General features: G+C 42.2%; 1 protein-coding gene across 1 annotated transcript in view; it reads right to left on the reverse strand.

Annotated features, from left to right (window-relative positions):
• si:dkey-192p21.6 (uncharacterized protein LOC565246 homolog) overlaps positions 1 to 27,123 on the reverse strand; it is a 197,688-nt gene that overhangs the window by 63,441 nt on the left and 107,124 nt on the right. Inside the window, 4 exon segments of the mRNA XM_059640359.1 lie at positions 2,156 to 2,167; positions 7,663 to 7,784; positions 8,549 to 8,661; positions 22,615 to 22,775. Coding sequence (XP_059496342.1) covers positions 2,156 to 2,167; positions 7,663 to 7,784; positions 8,549 to 8,661; positions 22,615 to 22,775 — 408 coding nt within the window.

The raw sequence follows: 27,123 nt of genomic DNA on the forward strand, positions 1-27,123 counted from the left end.
CATATTCCGCTTGGGAACCCTGCAGCCCAATGGTATCAATGTGGACTTCACAAGCTTCAAAATCTCCCCTTCCCCCACTGCATCCCAAAACCAGCCCAGTTCGTCCCCTCCCCCCACTGCATCCCAAAACCAGCCCAGCCCGTCTCTGCTTCCCTAACCTGTTCTTCCTCTCACCCATCCCTTCCTCCCACCCCAAGCCGCACCTCCATTTCCTACCTACTAACCTCATCCCACCTCCTTGACCTGTCCGTCTTCCCTGGACTGACCTATCCCCTCCCTACCTCCCCACCTATACTCTCTCCACCTATCTTCTTTTCTCTCCATCTTCGGTCCGCCTCCCCCTCTCTCCCTATTTATTCCAGAACCCTCACCCCATCCCCCTCTCTGATGAAGGGTCTCGGCCCGCAACGCCAGCTTTTGTGCTCCTGAGATGCTGCTTGTCCTGCTGCGTTCATCCAGCTTCACACTTTATAACCTTGGATTCTCCAGCATCTGCAGCTCCCATTATCACTGATCTCACCAATACTGGTTTGTCTTTCTTTTGTCTTGAGCTGACATTTTGATTAATGGAAAAGGATATACCACTCTAGAGTATTTACAGAAGAGTACCATTCACATCACAAAAAGGTTGTTGTTTGATAGCAACAAGTACAACTGCGTTTGGTCAGGTCTAATTAGGACCTTAGGGGCTTGTACGCATGCATTTGCTCCCTCTGCATGTCACATATGGCATATTGGAGAGGGGAGACAGGCACAGGCGAATGAAATAACTGCCCAGAGGCCAGTATCCCATCATGAAGTCACCTTCCATCGACATGTGCACAGTACATGCACAGTGACCATGAAATTATAGAATGCCTACACTGTGGAAGCAGGGCATTCGGCCCATCATGAAGTCCACACAGATCCTCCAAATGGCTTCCCACTCAGACAAATCCCCTACCCTATCCCTGCATTTCCCAGTCTAGACACTATGGTACACTTTGGCCAATCCACCTAACCTGCACATCTTTGGACAGTGGGAAGAAACCGAAGCACCCAGAGGAAACCCACTCAGGCATTGGGAGAATGTGCAAACGCCACATAGACAGTCACCCAAGGAACTGAGCCCGGGTCCCTGGTGTTGTGAGGCAGTAGTGCTAACCACTGAGCCACCGTACCACCCCAAGCCTGCTCAAAGATTAGACTGACAAGATATTCTGAATCCTCTATTTGTATCTGTCAGCCATGGTTCCCTGATTGGCCCAGGTTAATAACCCCAATCAAGGATCCCATAGTCCATAAGATCCACCCAGCCATGGTTCCAATCACTACAGTGAAGCAAACGTAACATAAACATTAGCACCCTCAAAACTATTATCTCATATAAAATGGGATTACAAACCAAAACATCAATGTTGTTGAGAAATCATTTTGCTCTGGCAATATTTTGCAACACTATTAAAACATTTCTCAGTAAACAAACATTAAGTATATAAATTATTTCAATCTTGTGTTACATTACCTCATGGTGCACTGTTTGGTTACTATCCAGCTGGCAAGGTTCCTGGAAAGATTTCATGGCATCAAGGACCAATCATTGAAACATAGCGAAGAGGGCAAAGTGATCTGAAGCAGCTTTCTGTATAGCAGGAGGAATCAATCACTAACGCCGAAGGGTGGGGTGAAGGTGGGCAACTGCATGAGATATCTCTTCACGTGAGCCTTTCACTGAGGTACTAAACTCAGGCCAATCTACCTGGTTGGGTCCATCTTAGAAAGATGTTGTAGCTAAAGTTCTGGGCTCAAGAGGAAATTTGGGCCAAATGTATCTTTTATATCTGCACTCACTTTGTGATATTAGGGTTGAAACGTTATTTAAAACTCACCTTTCCAAAATAAATTTCAGACACTTTTTCACGGTAAGTTTTACATCCATTTCTAAACTCATGTTAATATAATATATTTAGACAGTAACACAGAAATGGAAGCAATGGAGCTACAATAAGAACTGTATCAATACAGTACCTTTAACCTAACAAGAGGCTGAATTTTAATCCTATACAGCAGATATCCCCAGTTTTAGGCACTCAATGTGGCAGAAAGACAGGATGAATATTGTGGTTTGATTGGAGGGGATACAGGGGAAGTACAGGTTACAACTGGGTCAGCTGACCCAAGATAGTGGCTAGAAACAGCTGCAGGGGCTGTTGAGAGTTGGGTGAACCATTTGTAAGTCCTGTCTCAGAAGTGTGGGACTTTATTCCTGTTGTAACAAAAAAAACATAAGGACCTCTATCCCTCACCCCCACACATTGTCTACACTATGCCAGCTCTTTACCTTCTACCCATCTTCAATGGCCTCTTTTACCCTGTATGGCACTTCCATGTCCATTCCCCAATCATACACAGTATGGAATCAATGAAACCTATCCCATCAATGAGGCTTTCTTAGATTAATTAGGCTGTAAAAACATTATTCATTGATAACTTTCCACTTTAAAAAAAGACCTAGTAACTTCAGGCAAATAATAGTGTCAATTGTCCAAACCATTGAAAGTATGCACAGCAGAAACTGTGAGTACCTAAAACTGCTTTCTGTGGAAATAAACGCTTAGTAATTGACAGAAGGGTTCAGAGGGCCAGAGCTGTCTATCAAGCAATATTTTCCTGGATATCAGCTATTTCAATACATTAATGAATATATGAGCTCTCAGCAAAAAGGTTCTTAATGAATTTTTAAAGGATTTCTTTTACTTTATCTTTATGACATTATTGCATTCCTTGGTTCAATATGGCAAATAGTGGCTGATGGGCATGGAAGTCAGATAAGTTATCATGAACAGGGTATGAGCAGGATCCGTGGATTGGTGGTGGGGGCATGAAAGCATGAGTAGGGGGTCATTGCAGTCATATGGGTGGTGCAGGGGCATAATACTGTATCCAGTCCTGGTCTCCCCATTACAGGAAGGATATTATTAAGCTGAAGAGGATTCAGGAGAGATTTATCAGGATCATGCCATAAACAGAGTTTATTTGAGCTATAAAGTGAGTATGGATAGACTGGGACATTTTTTCGCTGGATGTAGGTGGTTAAAGGGTGACCTTAAAGAGATTTATAAAGTAGTTGGGGAGGGGGGTTAGATTAGGTGGATGGCAGGTGTCCTTCCTCTAAAGTGGGGGGTTTCAAGATGAGGGGGCATATTTCTAAAGTGAGAGATGAAAGATTCAAGAAAGACAAGTGGGTCAATATATTTATACAGAGAGTGGTTCACGTCTGGAATGAACGTCCAGATGAAGCAGTGGATGCAGCTACAGTTACAAGTTTAACAGACATTTAGATAAGTGCAGGAATAGGAAAGATTCAGAGGGATATGAGCCAAGTGCAGGCAGGTGGGACTAGTTTAGTTTGGGATTATGGTCATCACTCATTGATTGGATCGAAGGGTCTGTGTCCACATTGAATGATTCTATGACTCTATGATAGCATAGGCAACATGAGGAGCTGTTGGTGAGTGGGGAGTGGGGGAAGCGGGGCGGGGGGGTGGTGGAATGGGGAGTTGAAAACTTTAATCACATCCATCCCATGCAACAACCAATCTTAGCAGCTGTGTGCAAAATTTCTATTGCACTACAAGCTACCTTATACTCATTACCACTGGGATTTCCTTTTTATTGTTGGGAATATGTCCTGAGTTTAATGTGATGGTGGATAAAGTTCGCGATTGTAGTTCTTTACAATGATTATTTCCTTTCTGACTGGCAATGCCTTCTGGAAGCTGATACAAAGGAACCTGTGGATGTATGCACGCTTTATAAAACAAAATCCTCCCCATAACAAACAAGGGCTAAACTTTCGGTGTAGAATTCAATATGCTTGAATAAAATTACACCCAGACAGATAAACACACACATACATTATCTACATAGAAGAAGGAAAAATGACAACACAGGCCATTCCCCCATAATGCCTGTGATAGCTCTTTTAAAGAGGTGTAGTGTTGAGAGCCAGGGCTAAGTAGATCTCATGGGCTATGAGATCCTTGATTGAGGTTGTTAACCTGGGCCAATCAGGAAGCCGTGGCTGACAGATATAAACAAGAGATTTACCTCAATTATGACATGCAGCTCCCCGGAGATTCAGAAGGTCACCTCAGACAAGGGTCTGGCTGTTCAGAGCCCACGCACTGTGCACATGTAATAAAGGGTGACTTGGTGATGGGAAACTAGCCTCTGTGTAGTTACTTCAGGTTGTATTCAGTTTAATCCCAAAATCCAACTATTTTGTCATAAACCTGTAAATTAGTTGGAGGATTATATATACAGGGATATATAAATGCACAGGTGTAATTACCGGTCCAGTCATTAGGCTGTGGGTGTGGGAAGAGACTTCAGGGAAATGGGATTGGGAGATGCAATAGAAAAGGGATGGAGAGAATGAGGTGGGGAGTGGTTTGAGGAAGATGGGGACGAGGCAATCAAGAGAAGATAAAAATCAAACTTGTCCAAAAGTCAAACTGTAGGAAATGATTTTGCAGCAAAAAAAAATGTATTTTGTTTTTGCTTAGGTAGATTTCGAAAGCTTGAAAACTTCTTCAATTCAGGCCTGTGCGTCTATCCTGTTTGCAAATGTATTCTGTAGCCACTGGGTGTTTTATATTGAAAGAGAGAGAAAAGAAAAGAAATGTGAAGAAAATTCTCGATTAAAAGTGGCACACCGCTGGGCTGAGAAAATGAATGTCCTCTCATTCCACTGATTCTATTGTCTGTGACAGGATATGATTATCTAATATCCCTCAGCAAGATCTGTAATCTAAGACAATAAATCATAAGCAACAGCTCGATAAGTAAACAGAGTTCCCACAGCAGCTGAATGAGGCTTGCAAGAGTTGACCATCCAAAATTCCCAGGACCTGAGAAGAAATGATACAGTTGAGGCTTTGAGACACACCGGAGAACACTGGATTGTGTATCAGTATAAATCACACAAGGCAGCCTCTGTTTGGCTAGCCACCTCAACACCATAAGTGATTTCTATTATTCAAAAGATGCACAGCTATTTCATGATGACAATTTCCACACTTCAGGAGGGACCTCTCACAGAATTACATATAAAATGCCCGAGAGAAAGTCATTTAAATGAATTTAAAATTCTCACTCTATCTTGGCTCCTTCCTTGTTCTTGCCCTACTCCATCTCTGCAATTTGCAATAGCTTAATATCTCAGCCTGCAACTTATTGTCTTCTGACCTTTCCTCCCCACTACCTGGATCCCATCCCCCATACTTAGCCTTCAACCACTTTAGGCCTGTCTCCAGAATTTTCAGCCATAAACCCTCCCCCTTCCATGTTTTGTCTTGCTGCATCCTTAAAATCTTCTCAAAATTCAAAGCCCAAGCTTTTGGTCAATGCTCTGCCAAACCAGGTACATCCAGGCACAAGAGACAACAAGGTGTAGAGTTGGATGAACACAACAGGCCAAGCAATGTCAGAGGAGCAGGAAAGCTGTTGTTTCGGGTCCAGACCCAGAAGGGTCTGGACCTGAAACGTCAGCTTTCCTGCTCCTCTAATGCTGCTTGGCCTGCTGTGTGCATCCAGGTCCACACCTTGTTATCTCAGATTCTCCAGCATCTGCAGTTCCTGTTATCTCTGTAGCATCTATGCACAATGCTGGGATGTTCTGCCTTTTGATAATGGATTTACAACATAAAAGGCAAAGCAAAGCCTCACATCAGATATGTTGCTAGTATTTTGAGCAGGCTCAGTAAACAGCAGAAATAAATATCTAAAAGTCACATTTGTGCCACCAAATGATAAAGTTGCCAATTAAGGCCTATCTCATGGATGTACGATCCACACAGATACTTGACTGAGTACTGAGGGAGAGATGCAACTTTGGCCTTTCATATCTTAGAAGTGAGATCTCTGGCACCATCCAATTAGACCCGTCTGCTGGATAAATATTATATCCAATGTGTAGAAATCAAAATTAGGTAACAGAACTGTTCAGGCGGGTCTAGAAGATCCCAAGGCACCATGAAAGAGTAGCAAGTCCTCCCAGCTAAATTTCATTCTTCAATCTCCAAAGTTCCATTGACTCCAAAATAACGGTCCTCCTGTTGCGTGTGAGATCCATCTAAGTACAAATAGACTGCCACATCTTCCTTCAAAAATAGCAAATTCACTTCAAAATAACCAAGTTTACTGGAAAGCACTGTATAAATGCAAGTTAATTCACTCAACTATTTTATTGGCTATGTTTGGTAAATGCATCTATCAAGAGTTTGGTATTTTGAGCCAAATTACAAGCATCTCCTTGTTGTTTAAAAGATTTCCTTCTGTACACAATAACTGTTTACAAATCTTTTTTGTTGTAGCACATTTTCTGCCCTGTTTTTCTGCTATATGTCTGTTATCATTCAATGCCACCCAATCAGTGTCAGTTCAACACAAACTGGTCAAGGAAGCAAAGGATCGGCTTCATGCTTAAACTTCAGAGTAATAGTATACTTATCCATTGGTATTACATACTGCTGTGCATCGTAATCATAGAGGTATTGGGTTCTAATCTTCTGGTTACATTGGGTAAGAACTAATCAATCTTTTACATGTGTTTACATCCATGTGGTCTCAAGATTCTCCCTCTCTCTCTCTCCTTCTCTGTCATTTTGGACTGTTCCAACTCTACCCACACTGTGCTAATTCTACTTAATGATGTGCAGCCTTGTGATATCATCATGAGGTCGCTCCACGGCCCTGAAGTCCTTACACTGCAACGTTTGGAAAATATTTTATCTTTGCTTAAGTGAGTGGTATTTAAGTGAGTTAAAATTGGACCTGGTGTGTCCTGACGTTCACTAAATGCTGCCTCTCTCCACCACTGACTCAAGCTTAGGCTTCATTGGACGGCAACTCCAAGGTTTTAAAGTTTGATGTAGATTTCTTCTAAATTATAGACTGTTTCCTCCCTCAGCAACGCCCCAAACAGTTTTTGTTGCCATGACAGGCCATATCACACCACAGCTTCCCAACTCCTCTTGATGTTTCAACAGCAGGAGAGGGCTCATCTTCCACATGCAGGACTAATGCTTGCTGCCTCGGGCATCAAATTCAGTTCCTCTTAAGCCTCTACTCTGATAGCAAGATCAATCAATGGAAAATCAAAGCTGATTCACTGAATTCTTGATAGGCATGACCATTGGGGACACTCTTAGCCCCTATAACAGGCATGTGGTATTTTTATGTCTAACACACTGATTTAATTCAGTGTGCTGACTGGACAGACATTGTTATCCCTTGGGCTTTAGTGATACCCTCAAGGCCTCACTGGTGAAGTGCTACATTCCCAGAGACACCTGGGAATCACTGAGCCAACACCACCCAAAATGGAGGAGGAGCATCCAGGAAGGCTTGGACCACCTTGATACTTGAGAAAAAGCGGAAGCCAGGCATAAACAGCGTAAGGAGTGCCATGCCAACGCCCCACCCACCTCGTCCTAAGACCACCACCTGCCCCAAGTGTAACAGAGCCTGCAGTAGCCCCATCATTCTGTGCAACCACCTACTGACTCGCCCTGAGAATGGAAGAGAGCCATCCTCATCTGCAAGGGACCATCAATGATGATGATGATGATGATGATGGCCCAAAACAATGTTGGCTACTCCATCGCACTCTGGACTTACCTGGGGCATCCTGGGACAGGGAGAAGAGAGGTGAGACACAGCCAAACTGTTTCCAACAAGAACATGAATGTCCACTCAGGCCAGTGGACAAGAATATCTCGAAGAGGAGCCCAAAAGCAGTCCTGGGGGCATTTAAAAAAAACATAACATATGTAAACGTATGAGAAGGTAGAAGTTTAGAAGATCAAACGTGCAAACATATGCAAGATAAAAATCTCAACAGATGGTATGTGGGATGGAAATTTACAGATCAGTCAGACCCAGGAGCTTAGTTGACACAAGGGCTTGACTCGAGCCTATCCAGGTTTAACCTTGTGTTACTTGTCTGAGAGGTAGCAAAAGTGTCAGATTCTGTAAAATTGTGAGGAATAATGAGCCACCCACACTCCTTCAAGCATTGTTTCTGTTGGAATATAATTACTGCCAAGTAGATAGAATCGTATCTATTGTCCTTTGTACCCTGGAATTATGCAGAAAGGACACTTTTTCCTTTATTCATTCAAGGGCATTGCTGGCTAGGTCAGGATTTATTGCCCATCCCAGAGGGCAGTTAAGCATCAACCGCATTGCTCTGGGTCTGGAGTCACATGTAGGCCAGGCTAGGTAAGAATGGCAGTTTCCTTCCCTAAAGGACATTCGTGAACCAGATGGATTTAATCTGACAATCAGCAACAGATTCATGGTCATCATTAGACTCCTGATTCCAGATATTTATTGAAATCAAATTCCACTATCTGCCACGGCAGGATTTGAACCCAGGTTCCCTGAACATTACCAGGCTCTCGGGTTTAACAGCCCAGTGATAGTACCATTAGGCCATCTCCTCCCCAATCACCAACATCACATGGCAGTATTACACAACTGATCATCACGAGCAATTTCTCACCATATATTGCTCCAGATTCTCCTCAGCAAAACAAGTCTCCAGCACAGCAATGACAAAGTACGTGAACCCAAGATGTTGTAAGACCCCAGGGATCCTGAACCTTTCCCATGATACTATAAAGAAGGAAAACAGTTGTTATAATTGTTATACAGTTAGTCATTTATTTACCCAAAGCTGAAGTCAGTCTATATATCCCATAAGTGTTTGTTTGCATCTCATTGTTCAATACAAACTCCTGTCTGTTTTCACTGCTCCCTAACCAACTTCCTCAATTGGGAAAATTCAGTCCTTTTCTTCCCTCTATATCCAAAAGTATTATCACACACAACTGAATGGCTTTTTCCCATCACCTATGGCAGTTTTTACCTGTTACCCATCACTCCTAAATCACCCACCTTTCCAATTAATCAAATTTTGTACAATACCTGGCAAGACCATAAAACCATAAGACATAAGAGTGGAAGTAAGGCCATTCGGCCCATTGAGTCCACTCCGCCATTTAAATCATGGCTTATGGGCATTTCAACTCCACTTCCGTGCAATCTCCCCATAGCCCTTGGTTCCTTGTGAGATCAAGAATTTATCGATCTCTGCCTTGAAGGCATTTAATGTCCCGGCCTCCACTGCACTCCGTGGCAATGAATTCCACAGGCCCACCACTCTCTGGCTGAAGAAATGTCTCCTTATTTCCGTTTTAAATTTACCCCCTCTAATTCTAAGGCTATGAAGACCCCCAAAGGTGAGGGAAACAGATAGAGAGAGAATTGCGCTTACACACAACTCAACAGTTTTTTTTGCCATCATTAATTCACCTCTGGCATTTTTTTCATCTATTAACCGCTACTATAAATCACTCATGTTTCCAATTGATTAATTGACATGTAACATAAAAGAAAAGTAGTCCTTTCGCAATAAGCATCAGATGCAGTCTATTATCTATGGAGCAGGCATTGATTCTTCAAGGGCTTGCTTGTGGTGCAGTGGTAGCATCCCTACCCTGGACTGGGAGGCCTGAGTTCAGCACCACCTGCTGCAGAGGTATGTAATAACATATCAGAACAAGGTGATTAGAAAGATGTTACTTTTTTTTAGAACATTGATTCTTTGGGTGGTAGAATGGCCTAGCAGTCTAAGGTGTTGGTTTTAAACACCAGTCTCAGGCCTCTCTTCTGGCCCAGTGATTGAATCCCAACCCCTGAACTTAGAGTTCTGGGCTCAAGTCCCACCTTTTCCATAAATGTCTAATAACATTTCTGAACAGTTGATTAAAACATAGGTTAAAGAAATACATTGAGTCTTTTTAGAGGGAGAGCTCTCTTCTGGTACAGTGTTAGTGTTCCCACCTCCGGATCAGGAGACCCTGGTTCAAATCCCATCTGCTCCAGAATATGTAATACTATATTTGAATAGACTGATTATAAAATAGCTTCTGTTCTCTGAGTAAGTTAAAATCCCACCTGTTTCAGAAGCATGCTATGACACACATGAACAGGTTGTTTGAAATAAAATTGGTCAAAAGTGACTTAATACCAGATTATACACCAAAAATTTTGTTTGAAGACACAAGCTTTCAGAGTCCCGCTCCTTCTTCAGGTGTCAGTGAGACAGGTTGCATCTGATACAGAATTTATAAGCAACAGATCAAAGAGTCATAGAACTGATACAAAGGTGTTGAACAAACCTAAGATGTGGCTGATGTAAAACATTCCTTTCTTGACGGTCATTTTTCACCACTTGCCTGAGTTCAAAACTAAAGTTCGATTTACTCAGATTAGAATAGAATAGAACTTAATAAAATAGAAATTTATTGTCATGTGTACTTTTACATGAAAAATACAGTGAGTGTTTTATATCACCTTACCATGGCACCTATATTAATGACAGAAGTCATACATAATAAAAGAATGTGACATTAAGACAAAAGATTGAGGCCAAAGTGGTACTGAATCAAGAAACAGTTTGTGAGTACACTGTCTCTTTCAGAAGAAAAGAAAGCAAAGAACCTGAGATAACAAGGTATAGAGCTGGAGGAACACAGCAGGCCAGACAGCGTCAGAGGTGCAAGAAAGCTGTTGTCTCAGGTCAGGACCCTTCTGCCAATGTAGAGCCAAGATTTTAGGAACAGGATTTTTAATAGGTGCCATAAGGATAGTTCCCAACTACTACACTTGCTCCAAGAAGAAAATACAGAACAAGTACACTGGAAAAACATTTTAAACAAAAAAAAGCTTTACCTGCGCCCCAAGGTTGGTTGAATCTACCATCTTGCCTCTCCAAATTAATGTAAAAACAACAAAAGTATCATGGGTGCTTTAACAGCTCAAAAGAATGGAATGTAAACATTTACATATGGATAGACAATCTGGTAACATTTGATCTAACATCCAGATGTTTAAGGAAACAAACAATCCTTACGTGTTAGTTCAACGGAAAACTTGTAAAGAAAGACTGGAAGTCAAACTTCTTATCACTTTGGGGAATAAAGGGATTGTGAAGAATAAAATTCTCTGGTACTTTGAGTGATAAATGCACAGATCCAGGTGTTGATGCAAATGTACAGAATGAAATTTCACCGAAGCTAATTTTGATGAAAGGCTGATGGAAACTGGTCTCTACGCCTACACTGGCAGAAGGAAGAGGCAGATTTGAAACAATTGCAGCAGGATAGCAGCATCTACAGGTACTTGACCCTGCAACCATAATTACTGTCGTCAGCAGGGTCGGTAAAATATCAAAATCTTGTCCAATATGTGGACTGTCTTGTCCACAAGAAAAGTCTCTAACACATTTGGATATGTGCAAGGTGCATTCACTAGAGGATATTGGGCTAAAATGTGCAAAACATTCATGTGCTCAAAGAAACACAAAATGCATCACAATTCTCCCCAGCAGCACAAGATGTACTCAGGAAACTGGGACAATGCGATACAATCTGCACATGATAAACTAACTGCTTACAACAGGTCTGACATCCATGCATTGACATTAGCTGTTATAAATCTCAATACTGCTCAGGATGGATACCCACAATGTTTTGCATTGTTGAGCCAATTGGACCCTCCACCATTGGTGTACTGATACGCACAGAGCCTACCAAAATAGATGATATACAAATGATGCTACACCATAAGACAAAGGTGACTTACAAAAGTGTCTCAGTTCCTTCAATTTTTTATCCCTGAGTATTCTGAAATTTGTGATCAAAGTGTCTCATCTATGAGATTAGCTTCACAAAGACACACAATCCATGTGATAGGACGATCACCAAAATATCTTTCAGTCTTTCAAAAATCTTCCAGTAAGTGCATTCTTCAATACTATGATCTCTTTAACTTATTACCTTGGAAGTAGATGCAATTGAGTAAGGCTTAAGGGTATGTCTATTACATGTTGACAAGTCAATTGTGTTCAGTTCTAAAGCCTTCATGGCAACTCAGATCCAACGCAGCAACACAGAAAGGGAATTTCTCACTTTAGTTTCTGGAATACAGTGGTTTCATGTGTACTTATTAATCAAGAACTTCAGTGTTCAAACTGACCACAAACCATTGGAAATTATCTGTCAAAAGTCTCTGAAGTGCATCGCCATGACAGTAACATCTACTTGTGGAGATTCAACACAGAGGTACAACAGGTAATCAGGCTGACAGATGCTAATTCCAGATACTCTTACCACTATTTCACCCAGTTCCTTTGCTTGAGAGAAATCAAAGCTAGCATCAGTGCAAAAATTGTTGACTTATTCATAGCTTCATTCAGTATGTTTGGTATTCCTCGACAAATTGTGCCCAACAACAGCCCACAGTGCACTAATGCATTCTTCCAAGACATGTGCAAGAAAAGTGAGGTATTATTCCAAACATTACCTCCACGCTCACTATCCTCAACATAATCATCATGTGAAATGTACTGTTCATACGGTAAAGGTCATGATCATTATTTGCAAAGCCATTTATTAAGATTTTCAGATAGCCATATAAAATCTAGGTGCTACTTCTCAAGGCAATGACTTACATTCAATTACAGATCTCATGCTTGGAAGACACAGCTGTACAGTTCCTGCCTCACACCTTCTTACCACATACATATAATGTCTTGTTGGAAAGAATGGTACGAGAGCATGATGAAAGAATTTGCAGATTGTAATCCCAGCCTCAACTAGGACAAAGCGTCAAAGTTCAAGATCTTCACATAGAATGCCAATAGTGTGGAAACAGGCCATTAGGCCCATCAAGTCCATGCCAACCTTCCAAAGACCAACCCACTCCTTACCCTATAACCCTGCATTTTCAATGGCTAACCCACCTAGCCTGTATCTCCCTGGCACTATGGTGTAATTTAGCACAGCCAATCCACCTAACCTGCACGTCTTTGGATGGTGGAAGGAAACTATAGCACCCGGAAGAAACTCACACAGACACGGGGAGAATGTGGAAACACCACACAGACCTGAGGGTGGAATCGAACCCAGGTCCCTGGTGCTGTGAGGCAGCAGTGCTCACCACTGAGCCACCGTGCTGATGAATATATGTGTATCAACAAACGACAAGACTTCTATCTAACCAAGGCATATGACATTGTCACAAGGGTCAAAAGTCCAGATAACTGACTCAATTTGAACCCAACTCCAAAAACAATAAATGTTGGAGAACACTGCAGTCAGGCAGAATCCATGAAGAGAGAGCAAGCTAACATTTCAAATCTAGATGACTCTTCATCAGACTGATGTAAAGCATGAACTCAACTCTCCCTGGTTTATGCTACATGTTCTAACCCATTGAAAACATTGAAGCACACTATAAACTAAAAGCATTAATACTCCTCTCTTGCTTCAAATTGTGCCTGTTCCCATGCCAGAACAGATGTCTTCTTGGAACACAGTCTAGAGTCTCAGCAAAGACAAATTGTCCATAGTGAAACTGAACAGGGTATTAAACCTCCTGCTGTCAGGTTCCTCATGGGCTGCAATCTTCTCCTTCATTTGCAAGCTCCACGGAGATAGGATTAAACATTGCTTGGGTCAACCACCTCCCTCCGTCTCAAGTTGGGAGGCTTGTGGACTTAATTTTAAACTGCACTGGGAGTATAAGCATGGAAATGGGAGGAAGGTAAACCATGCCAACAAGCTGCCAGAATGAATAATTAGTCTCTAAGGTTAAAAATTGACTTCATAGCCTCCAGGAGACAAAATACTTAACATTAATACTGTTGTAGCAGGGTAACTGTGAACAAATTTCATAGATGTCCACCACTAGAATTGACATTTAAAAATACGTATTTGTCATGCCAACAACAGCAAACTATGGAGAGCCTTTTGTGGCCAGTGAGAGCTGCAGAGATTGAGATCATTGTCCACCCTGGAGCTATTTACCCTCCAAATTATCTCCTTTCTACAAAGACAGTGATAGCAGCATCAGGAAGTAGAAGCCATGCAACAGCTACGCAGCTTAGAGGGAATGTTGCATAACCCGAGAGGTCATTTATTAACTTACTGCGATATGGCCATCACTGGATGAACTAGCATTTATTGTCCATCCCTAATTGCCCTTGGGAGCTAAATGGCTCTCTGGCCTGTTTCGTAGGGCAGTTAAGAGCTGACCATTATGCTGAGGTCTGGAGTAACAATGAGGCCATACTGGGTGATGACAGCAGACTTCCTTCCTGAAAGGGCAGCGATGATTAAGATGGGTTTTTATGGCAGTCAACAGTAGTTGCACAATCACCACTGAGTCAGCTGTTTAATGCCTTTTTTTTGATGAATTCAAATTCCAGCTTCAGGATTTGAGCTCAGAACATTAGCTTGGGGTTTCAAATTACTGAGATAACAAGGTGTGGAGCTGGATGAACACAGCAGGCCAAGCAGCATCAGAGGAGCAGGAAGGGCTGACGTTATGGGCCTAGACCTTTCAAGAAGGGTCTAGGCTATCTCAGCTTCTCCAGCATCTGCACTTCCTATTATCTCTGAAAGTTTCAGATTACTCGTCCACTGTCATTAACACTACATCACTGCTTCCCACCATCATCGACGGCAACTGGAAAATTATGAGTTTGCTAATGCAGATAGTGAGTTGACTAACTTTTTTTGTGAAATGAGGCAAGGTAAAGAATATGAAGTGAAAGTTTTAATTGAAATGCGTTAAATTTACTTGATTTGTGTGTAGTGATTGAAACTAGATGGCTCTTATTGACACATGAGATCCTTGATTGGGGTTGTTAATCGGGGCCAATCAGGGAGCCATGGCTGACAGATACAAACAGGAGATTCAGAATCAGCTCAGTCAGGGGACTGACTCTGAGCTAGCTGGTCACAGCCAGTGTACTGTGCATGTGTAAATACAGGGTAACTTGATGACAGGATACCAGCCCCTGCTGCGAAACACAGCACAGACCTGAAGCCCTTAAGTGGCCCTAGCTGTCGTTTAATAGCTACCTCCTACTAGGCCTCAATTTTAAGACTGGCAGAGAGTGTTTCTGTGGCAAAGCCCAGCAGATCACTATGCCTGGGCCTTGGCTGGGAACTGTCTTGAAGTTGGCACCTCCCTCAAGGGCTCCTTATCCCCCACTCCAAAAATCTGATGCGAGCAGATGTTCCCTCCAGCTTTGTCTTTCCATCAAGACCACCCCACAATCCTCCTTCACCACAACCCCCCCAACTCCATGCCCCAGGATTTAAACTCCCCTCTCTGTTGCAAGACCCACTGACTGTATAGGTGCCCACCACCAGGAATTGCAATTTGGGCACCGCTTATAGGCTCAGTGCTGGCCACAGCTGGCACTGGCACTGTTGGGTTGATGGACCTGCCCCTAAACCAGCAGTTGCCACTATTGTGGTGATGCAATCCCGCTGACTCTCGGGTTAACGAGTGCATAAAACCTGCCATCCAAAAAATATCAGCATTAATGAAGAAATGGGTGCTGCTACTGGGGCTGAGGGTTTGGTAGTGAGAGAACAGAAGGAGCAAAGGATCACTTCAACTGAGCTATAAATGGTTGCAGAGGTACTCCTCTCCAAGAAAATGGGGGCAGTACTTATGATCAAAAGGCTGTAAAACAGCTAACTATTGACTGTTGTGTATTGGAGTAATGGAAGGAAATGTAGATCCAAATGCATTTCAGAAAACATGATAAGACATAAGTTTCAAAAGATAAGGTTGGTGTCTTCTCAGCCTTTGGAGAAATCTTGGATTTAAATATTTGAATAGAATGCAACTTTTGCCAAATTCAAAGGCAGAGTTCAACAAAGACAATAACTGAAGCATTGTCAATTTTTTATTTTATTTATTCATTTGTGGGAGGTGGATGTCTCTGCCTGGTCAGCATTGATCGCTTGTCCCAACTTGCTCCTTGAGAAGGTGGTGGTGAGATGCCTTCTTGACCTGCTGCAGTCCACCTGCTGTAGGTTGACCCACAATACCATTAGGGAGAGAATTCCAGGATTTTGACGCAGCAACAGTGAAGGAACAATGACATATTTCCAAGTCAGGATGGTGGGTAGTTTGGAGGGGAACTTGAAGGTGGTGGTGTTCATGGAATCATAGAATCCGTACAATGTGGAAGCAGAGTATTTAACCCATCAATCCCACAGCAATCTGTGCTGAGCGTCACACCCAGACCCACCCTATCCCTTTAACCCTACGTTTTCCATGGCTAATCCAAATAGCCTACACATTGCTGGACACTATGGGGCAATTTAGCATGGCCAATCCACATAATCTACACACCTTTGGACAGTGGGATGAAACTGGAGCACCTGGAGGAAACTCACACAAAAACGGGGAGAATGTCATCCGAGGGAGAGACCAAACCCAGGAACCTGGCGCTGTGAGGTAGAAATACTAACCACAGAGCTACCCTGCTACCTCAAGTGGTTTATGGCCCACTTCCTTGAACATCACCCGTATACGATTTTTATGGTCCCTGTAAAGCAGTGCTTTCAGCTTCTCACCAACACTAGCAACCTCTATATCATTTCCTGAAGCAGTCAATTCCTGTATTTGATTACTGATGATCTTTACAATGTTACTCTGCAAACCACCACTGAGACCACAGTCAAAGGACACCCGATGATCAGGTGTCTGCCTTGGTCTTCAGGAGATTGAATTTCTATCTTGCCTCACAGAGCAAGAGCTCCTGTTCCATAATCTGTTGCTGGTGTCAGTTCTCACTGCACTCATGCATTTTGTTTATAATTCATACTGGCTTCAACAGAGGGACTGTAACTTGTGTTGGTTTGGTCATTTACACCAAAAATGCTGGAGAAATATAACTGCTTTAGAAAGTTGGAATTGAAATGTTAACTTGCTTTGTCTCCACACTGACACCGCCAAACCTGCTCAGGTTCTCTAGCATGTTTCTATTTGTTTCTATTTCAGATCTCCAGCATCCACAGTATGTTGTTTTTATTTTGGTCATTTACATCAGGCTAATTCAGTTTTTCAATGATTTGTTTCACTAAGTTTCACTTGGTGATATACACAAAGGCATTGAATTACACATTGTGTATGCCAATGAGCAAATCAACTTTGACTGCTTCACTGACAATTGCTTCTGCTAATATTTTAAAAAGGGTCAGCACCTTCTTTGAATTAGCAAGTGTGATGTTTTTACTGTGCAATGTTAAGGCCAATGCTCAGGGTCAATGATCCACCGGAACGGCATGAGTCAAATTCTGAGATCTGTTTTTGGAGCTGAGGTTTGCAAACCAAAATGCCAATTTTCACACATATTTCACAATAATTTGTCGCCAAAGTCACTAACTGCAATATTACAGCTGATATGTCCACACTGCATTTAATTGCTAGGAATGGCTGCTTCATGAGCAGTAACTTTTTTTTGTGAACAGAATATTCCAGCTTTCCTTCAGAATTAGCACCATCCTTCAGAATTTTGACTTGTGTAGAAGGACTTCACTATTGGTAGAAAAAGTGCTTTAAAGCATCACTGATGATTTTTGAATAACGCAGAGAAAATGCTAAAATAAAAAAAAACTTGTGTGATTAAGTGTGGTCAGCACTCTGTATGTGACAGAACAAGCACATCAGCAGCATATAAATCATCACTTCGCTGGAGAATTAACCCTGAACTTTGATGCAGTCTTGGAAAGAGATTTATTAAAATCAGCTCATTACTTAATTAAAAACCATCTTTACCAGCAGATGTGCAGTATATTGCATCATCCATAACATTTACAGATGCAATTTCTGTCAGACAAGTTACGAGGAGGAAAGAACATCAATTGAAAATGTATAGTAGCTAGTCAGTGCCAGTTCATTCAGCCTGGCCACACACTGTATGGTTCCAATAAACACTGCATGCCTCCTATGTATATTGCTGAGTGTCAGATACATGAAGGTGATTTTATGTGGCCGGATGATAGCCACTCATGTTGTGTCTCTGCCACCATTAATATTGCACCAATAACATTCTTCACAGAGTATCAGGTATAAGAAGACAGATCTGACTCAATTGTAAAGATCTAAGAAAAGCTGCATCCCATTTTCTGCCAAGATCCATCACTGGTTTTGCAATGTAAATGCACCTTAGAAAGTACAGAATAATTATAAAGCTTCATAATCCTAGCACAGAATTGCATTTAAAAGAAATGCAGATAGGAGGTAGGTTTCCTGCCAGACTATAGCTCCTTGTCATGATCCTGGTGAATCCACACACCTCCTCATTCCACATTAAACTAATGGGTGCTGTCAAGCACTCACCTGCCAATGTCCATGTGCCCATCTCCTCTATCTCTGTGATACCATCTCACAGTCTCTGCCTTGAAAGATTTATGATTCTCTGGCAATCCCATTTCTAAGCTCCTTTCTTTCTTAGATTTCAAGCCCTTCCAGATCTCTGATCCCCTTGCAACCACTTTTCTGACCTTCAGCCAATTCCAATCTCCACCACAAAGGTCTCTGATACACCATTTTCAATCTCTTGATTTCCACACCCTTGTAGATCCCTAATCCCATCCCTTGCAACTTAATTTCCAATCTTTTCCCTTCGTGGATCCTGACCCCCGTGGGATGCAATTTCAAATTCTAGCAATCTTCCAATCTCCAGCCTTCCCGTTGCAGAAGCAATTATTTGACCATAATCAGACAGGTCCTTTAAGAGGTCCTGCTCATTCCTCCTGGAGTGGTCATGGATCTGGCGTTAAAGGTTCCTATATTGTCACCAGCCAACTTCCTCGCCTTTGGTGACCTTTGCATTGCTTCTTGGGGTCAGACCACTGTTGCCCACTTGCCAACAATGCCAGAGGACAAATACTTCCCAAGGCTTCTCATGTACTGGGGCAGCAGCACAGGGCTGCCACTGAAATCTTGCCTGAATGCAAATGGTTTCCAGGCCAAAAGGTCTTCTGGTATCAGAGAGAGAAATGATGGCTTTTTAAAGGATTTTGCCTTGCTGCAAGAATGTACTGCATCTCTTGGGACTGCTAATAAATCATATGGCTGTCTGGTTCAAATAGTTGGAGTGATTTGATCATAATTCACAAGAATTCTCTGAATCAGATTATTGCTAGTAATTTTTTTTAAACTGGATTACTGAGCTATCTTTTCCACTGAGTGAGGTACAATAATGGCATGTTAATGTGCAGCTCTGCAGACCAAAGTACCTACTTTGGAATGTCTGACGTTGATAAAATAATGTGTGTCTGGTAAAAACTAGCCAGCAATGTCTCTAGTCTTTCATTGATGCTGAGCAACAGTTAGTCTGGAACAGAAAAGCATCTGGATAATAGGAAGCGATTTTCCAGTCTGTGTGCATTGGTGTCTGGTGCCCAAGAACAGATTGCGGCAACTTTCACCTTCCACTGGTTGGCCATTAATTTAAAGAAGCAATTACTCGACGATAATCAGACAGGTCCTTTAAGAACCAGGCAACCTACACCATCATTTGCCTCAATCTACTCATTGCGAGCTAATTTAAAAATTAGCCCCCAAATTATTTTTCCCTCTTTCAAGTCAGTCACTAACACCTGTTTGCGCATTAGATTCATCAAGTTCTGGGGGATTACCAAATCTTATGTGTACCTACAGCGTGGAAACTGGCCATTTGGTCCAACAAGTCCACACCAACCCTTCAAAGGGCATCACACACAGACCCACCCCCACCCAATATTTCCCATGGCAAACACATCCCTGGTCACTATGGGGTAATTTAGCATGGCCAATCCACCTAGCCTGCACATCTTTGCACTGTGGGAGGAAACTAGAGCACCCGGAGGAAACCCACGCAGACGCAAGGAGAATGTGCAAACTCCACACATACAGTCGCCTGAGGGTGGAATCAAACTGGGTCCCTGACGCTGTACGGCAGCAGTGCGAACCACTGAGCCACCACGAATCTTAAAAATAGTTTTAGTAGTCTAATACATATTTCACAGAAATATGACAGCCATCACGACAGAGCACAACCCTGAAGTACTTCCAGACACAGCGAACTTTTAATTCCAACAAAAACTGAAAAAACTGCAGATGTTGAAAATCAGAAGTTTCTAGAAAAAGTCAGGAGTCCTGGCAGCATCTGGGAAGAAAATTCAGAGTTAACGTTTCGGGCTGAGTGATGCTTCCTCAGAATTGATGGTAGCCAGGAAAATGGTGGTTTATATGCAGAAGATAGGATTGGGGCAGGGGGTTAAGGAGTAAATGATAGATGGAAATAGATCCCAAAGAGAGAGATGAACGGTTGGACATACAAAGGAGTGGATAACAATCTGACTGGGAGGGTGAATAGCAATTAATGGGGACTGTTCATGGCTGACCATGGGTTGTTTGTAATAGCATCATTTATTCCTTACCCACTCCCCCCCCCCCACCCTATCTCCTGCATATAAACCAATATTTTCTGAACTACCATCGATTCTGAGGAACGGTCACTCGAACCAAAATATTAACACTGATTTCTCTCCACAGATGTTGCCAGAACTGCTAAGCTTTTCAGTAATTTCTGCTTTTGCTTTTATAGAACATAGAACATTACAGCACAGTACAGGCCCTTCGGCCCTCCATGTTGTGCCGACCTGTCATACTAACCTGAAGCCCATCTAACCTACACTATTCCATGTACGTCCATATGCTTGTCCAACATGTGTTTTTTTTTTTACAGGAACACTGCTCCAGCAGAACCCTGTGTGGATCCATGGAATCTTACCCCTGCTCAGAATGAGGGAATCTCCAAGCAGGAAAGCTAGAAAAGGAACAAAATAACAAACCTGTGACTTGTAGCATGTAGAAGGACAAGATGTGAGTGGCTTGGGGGGGAAGCTTGTGGGTGGTGTTGTTCCCATATATCTGCTGCCCTTTGTCCTTCCAGATGGATGTGGTCACTTTTATTTTATTCATGCACGGGACGAGGGCATTGCTGGCTAGGCAGCCATTTATTACCCATCCCTAATTGCCCAGAGGGCAACTCAGAGTCAACCACATTGCTGTTGTTCTGGAGTCACATGTAGGCCAGACCAGGTAAGGATGGCAGTTTCCTTCCCTATAGGACACTAGTGAACCAGATGGGTTTTCTCAACAAACGACAATGGATTCATGGTCATCATTAGATTCTTAACTCCGGATATTTATTTAATTCAAATTCCGCCGTCTGGATTTGAACCCAGGTCCTCAGGATGTTACCTGGGCCTCTGTATTAACAGTCCAGCAATTGTACCACTCGGCCATCACCTCCCCCGTGATGTGAAAGGTGCTGTCTAAGGATCACAGGTGGATTTCTCAGTGCACCTTGTACATAGTACACACTGCTGCTACTGGGCATCGGTGTTGGAAGGAATGCTCGTGCACGTGGTGCCAATCAAGTGAGCTGCCTTCTCCTGGGTGATGTAAAACTTTGAGTGCTGTTGGAACTGCACCCATTCAGGCAGGTGGGGAGTATTCCATCACACTGCTGACTTGAGTCTTGTTTATAGGCTTTGGCGAGTCAGGAGGTGAGTTACTTGCTGCAGTATTCCTAGCATCTAAATCATTGCTAATAAATGTATTGGGGTGTTTCAATATAACTAGGAATTATTTAAGTGTATGTACTGTGGCATAGTGAAGGCAAAAGGAAATACAGAATGTCAGTTGCTCTGTGGGCATTACCTAGAAACAAGAAGCAATTAAACTGCAATGAACAGAAGTTAGTAATCCTCAGAGTTGACACGGGTGCTGGATGGAATAATAAGATTCACTACTTTCCCAGATGTATCAGCACCTCTGCTCAAACACTAGATTAAGAGGGGCTACTTACCTGGCACCTGTTATTGGACCCAATGTCTGCTCTATCTCCCTCAGTGCACAACAGTCTCAGTAAATCATGCAACAAATCAGCAAGATTGCTTGAACTAGATCTCCACCTCCCAAGAACTCCATCACTACAGACACAAGCATCTACACCCTGGGAGCGACGGCCTCCCAGCTGTCATTCAGGTCATAAATGAATCATCCAGAGATGGACACAGTTCAATGTTCCGCTGGATTCAATTTCTTGGCATTGTCTGCCTGATACCATTGGGGGAGGATTATCAGAAAAAGTACTATGGCAGCTCAAGAGAAAGGTCAACGCCCACCGTCTCTGGAAAATCAGACCTCCTCTGTGTATCTACAAACTTTAGGGCTACAGTGTTATAACTTTGTTAAGGGTGGAGGATACAATGATATTCTTTATTCATCCCTCTGCCACTTGGTGTATAAGGCTATGAGGGACATGGATAATATAGACATAAAGGTGCTTTTTCCATTAGCTGAAGGGTAACTGCCACAGCAATGGATTCTAGGTAAGAGGTAGCAGACAAAGAGGAAAGTTAAGGACAATTCTTTTCACTCAGAAGGCAGTGGGAATCTGGAAATCACTGCGTTAAAAAGTGATGGAGTCAAAAACCCTCATAACATTTAAGCAGCATTTAGATATTGGCTCGTGTTGCCATAAGTTCCAGGACCACAGGCCAAGAGATGGAAAATGGGATTAGTGCAGGTAGACATGACGGTCTGTAAACATTTATAAGCAATGAAAGCACATGCGTGTTCACCCCAGTTTCAATCACACGGTCAACAACCAGAGCACTGAGCTCATGTGCTTACAGGGACCATCAACTGGGCCATAATTGATGTAAAAAGCTCCAATCAGCGACAGGATGATGGTTCTCCAGGTTAACTTTTGTAACAGCTGCAAACGGTGAATGCCTCAACGGAGCATGGCACTGAAGGACAGGGCCACGGATGTCCCAATGATGAAAACAAACCTAGCGGACACATCACAAATTACTCAGGGCTGCATGTACTTTTACACACACACACACACACACACACACACACACACACACACACACACACACACACACACACACACACACTCCATTCCAACGTGAGACAGCGAAGTCAAATGGGCAGACAGTCAACTGGTGGGTTCATGTCTGGTGACAGGTTCCTGAATGCCGTCAAATTGGATTTAGCAGCACTGGAAATGAACCTAGGGCTTCCCCAGAAACAAGAGACTTGACTAAATACTGCTCACCTTGCACGGCACACAAAGTAGCTATAATATCAGGAGCATTGTCCAAGATCCCTGGGAATGGAACTCAGAGACATGAAGAGAATAAAATGCAGTGGGGGCAAATCCCTGCAGATGCTGGGATCTGTACTGAAGACAACGTATGCTGGAGGTCACAGCGGGTCAAGCAGCATCTGTGGAGAGACAGCAAGCTCACATTTTGAGTCATCTAGACTCAAAGCTCTAGCTTGTTCTCTCTCCATGGATGCTGCCTGACCAGATGTGATCTCCAGCATTTGTAGTCTTCAGTTCAAAGTGTAGTGGGAGCTGGATGCAACACTTTGGATAATGCCAGTCATATCTCACTGGATCACAGTATTTGTTGAGGGTTCGCTGAACAGACCATTCAAAGCACACACCGTTTCCTAAAATGACTACAGGGAACATTAAAGGATATTCTTTTTTTCATCTCATGTGTTTATTGACCTAATAAAGGGACAGTTTTACTCACAAGAGACAACGGGTAACTGACAGCTCATTAAAATTAGTAAAACCATCACAGCCTGTTATTGCTCTGCACTAGAATATGAAGAAATACAGGTAGAAACCCAAATTTCAGGCTCTGCAGAACATTAGTTATAAATATTTTCCATTAATTCTTCTGAATTTATAGTTAGAGATCTTTCTTAAAAGTTCAGTGAGCGAGTGCATGTGTGTGTAAGTGAGCGACTCAATTGGCATATGTATGTGTGTGAGTGTGAGTGAATTAGTGTATGGAAATGGGGCATATATAAATGAGTGAGTATGTGAGTCTGAGTGAGCAAGTATACATGATGAATCAGCGTAACCATGTGTGTCAGTGTGAGTGAATGTGTACATTTATGTGTGTGAGAGGAAAAGAGTGAGTAAGCGAATAGGCACATGTGAGTGGGTGAGCGTCTGTGTGTGTCACATGGACAAAATCAGAGATCACATGACACCAGATTATAGTCCAACAGGTCTATTTGAAACAGCGAACTTTCGGAGCACTGTTCCTTCATCGGCTGAAAACAATCGGGCACTCATTCATTTTGAAAGTAGAAATATGAAGTGGTCTGTTCCCCTTGCAGATGCTGACTGGCTGGCTGGTTGCGTTCAAGAGATTTTATGTTTGTTTCAACGGTTGCCTTGTTTCAGAGAAGGTGTGGTTGTAGGTCATCAAACATATGATTTATTCAAAGTATGTTATTCAGGAGGTCCACCAAAGGCCAAGCCATTCTGAGGAGGGTCACAGTCAGAAGGCTTAGCTTGTTCAGAGCAAAGTCAGCCTGGAAGGCTATCTAGTCGTATTAGGGATTGATCAAAGGGCTTGGCTGGTGCAGAGAAAGGTCATAGACGCAGTCGAGACTCATAAGGAGAGTCAGTCAAAAGGTCTACCTTGTTCAGAGCGAGGTTGTGTCAGTCAGGAGGACATCCAGAGGGAGATCAGTTAGGCGGACAAGTGTAGCTCAGAAAGCTGACCAAAGACACGTTTCAGACAAGGAACCATTTCAGACGCTCTTTAAACATCAGGCTTATTCAAAGGACCACAATTCAGGAAGCTTACTTATTAAAGGACTGCCTTGTTCAGAAAGGGATCATTCAGGAAGCTCAAGGTGTTAGGCTGTTTCCAAGAAAGTATCCATTTTGGAAACAAAGTCAATGTTCAGTTTGTTGAAAGGCTGGGTCATATAGCAGGATTATGGAAGGTACGGCATGCAGAGAAGCCATCAATCCTGTTAAAATATTGGATAAAGGAATTCTTTATGAATGGATTAAAAATTCATGCCCTAATACATAGACACCAACTGAAACATTCTGTAGAATATACCTTGTAACTACATGAGAAACTACAGTAAAGGAAGATGCAAAGACTAGTGCAAAAAATTGTCCAAACTACACTTTTGAATTGAGCTCATGATTTGAAAAATCTCTACAATTGTTTATTTTGTGATCATGAAAATAAAAGACTTTTGTTAGACAGTTGGGATCTTCAAAAGAACAGCTTAAATTTCTCTCATTATTGGCTTGGTGCAATGAGAAATCATAAAATTCATTTCCTAGCTGGATAAGGAATTATTTAAAATGGGAGCAGTAAAGTTTTGAAGCAGGAAATGAAGGATGATGTCCTTGGGAAGTATTTAGCTTTTTTAATTATAGTTTGTTATTGACTGAGAAGCGAGTTAGTGAAATGTGGTTGTGGGTCTGTGTTATCTCGTAGTCAGAAGGTGATTTGCTTCTCCAGTAATATGTGCACAAAAAAAAAGGCTGCATAAAGAGAAACATTTTTACATAACAGTGGTTTTGATTTGGAATGCAAAGCCTGACAGAGTACTGAATACTGCAACCTGTGCATAGGATTTGGATCGATACTTGAAGAAGAAAAAATACCAGAGATGTTGGCAAGGAGAGGGGAATTGGGACTAACTGAATTGTTCTTTGAAACAACCAGCATTGACTCATTGAGACAATTAGGTCAGTCCTGTAGTGTTCCATGTTTAGATATGGGCTGACATGGCAGTGAAAGAGTGCTGCAGTGTCAGAAGTGCCAATACTTCAGACAAGAACAAACTAAAGAGCAGAGAGGTCCCCAGAAATCCTAGCTAACTGTCCCCTTTTGAGTAAAACCACCCACAAAACAGAATTCCTCATTTTCACTTCATGCTATTTCTTGCTTTACAACAAAATGATGATTGCTTGTCACCAATGCAACAACAGTCACAGTTTCGCTGTACATGAAGCATTTACAAACAGTGTTGAAAGATGTGACGTGGTGCTTTATAAATGTAAATCCTTTATTTCTTGTTCTGGTTTGTGTTTGTCTTGATTCAATTCTCATTAGTTACTGTATGGTGACGTCCACAGTCCCTAGGTAAATCAACAGTCGTGCAGCTGGTTAAGATCCATCTAACATATCTCCACAACGTATGTCATTAATGTTAATGGTTTGTGAAGTGGATAATAATTCTCTGCAGTGATTGTCTCAATCTTTTTAAAGTGCTTCATTGACCACCAGACTCTATTATAACCACAATCGCACTGAGACAAGACCCTAATTGTCCTTCGCTGTGTTATCTAACTTTTTGACATTGAACTCAGGGTTAGACTAGCTATTATGATTTGTTGTTTAGATTGATCTGGTCCAACCCAATCCGGACACAGCTTGACTGAACACCACACAGAATATCAAGTTTTCCACAAAACAATTTTGTCCCTCTTTGGGATCGCGCTGACAATTATTCAGGAGGGAAAGGTAAGGCAATTGTGTGCTTTTGTGAGATTTTAATATTCGTGAATCCTGATCTGTAACTTTAGAATGACTTTCTGTGCCTACCTTATGTGATATTAATAACTGGGGACTACTAAAATATCAAAGTCTTGTTGCTCACAGACTACTATATTCCAATGCCCTGCTTTCAAACTATATGTATTTCATCAGCTTGGCTCAACTGGTAGAAATTTTATCTGAAAACTCAAAGTCCCATTAAAGAAGAAAAAGAAACATAACGTATTGAAGGAGCTCATTCAGTTTACTTTATGCTGGCACTTCGGTGAAGAAATCCCAAATCCACTGTGCTCTCTCCCCTTATCCCTGCATGTTCCTCTGTTCTGTCTTTGGGATGTAATTGTTTTTTTGCCTCAACTACCTCTGTGGCGAAACATTAAAGCTCCAGTAATTGTCTTCTAAACTCTCTCATCATTCCATTTGTATCTTTTGTTTTTATTTAAATAGCCAGCAGTTAATTTGCTCAGCTATTTCAACAGCCAGTTAAGAATCAACCATATTGCTGTGGGTCTGAGGTCAGATTTAGGCTAGACCAGATAAGGTCGGTAAATTCCTTTCTGTAAAGGACATGAGTGAATGTGATGAGTATTCGCGACAATTGGTCACCATTTGGCTGGCTTTTAAATCTAGAATTTTATTGGAGTTCAATTTCACCATCCTCCAAAATGAGATTCAAATCTATGTCCCCAGATCATTAATTAAGTGACATTACCACTGTGCAATAAGCTTTCCAAATCTGATGGCCCTTAATCATTAAGTCACAGTTCAGAGAAACAAAACATTTCTAGATTCACGC

Source organism: Stegostoma tigrinum, chromosome 37 (assembly GCF_030684315.1).
Source record: "Stegostoma tigrinum isolate sSteTig4 chromosome 37, sSteTig4.hap1, whole genome shotgun sequence".
Classification (NCBI taxonomy): domain Eukaryota; kingdom Metazoa; phylum Chordata; class Chondrichthyes; order Orectolobiformes; family Stegostomatidae; genus Stegostoma; species Stegostoma tigrinum.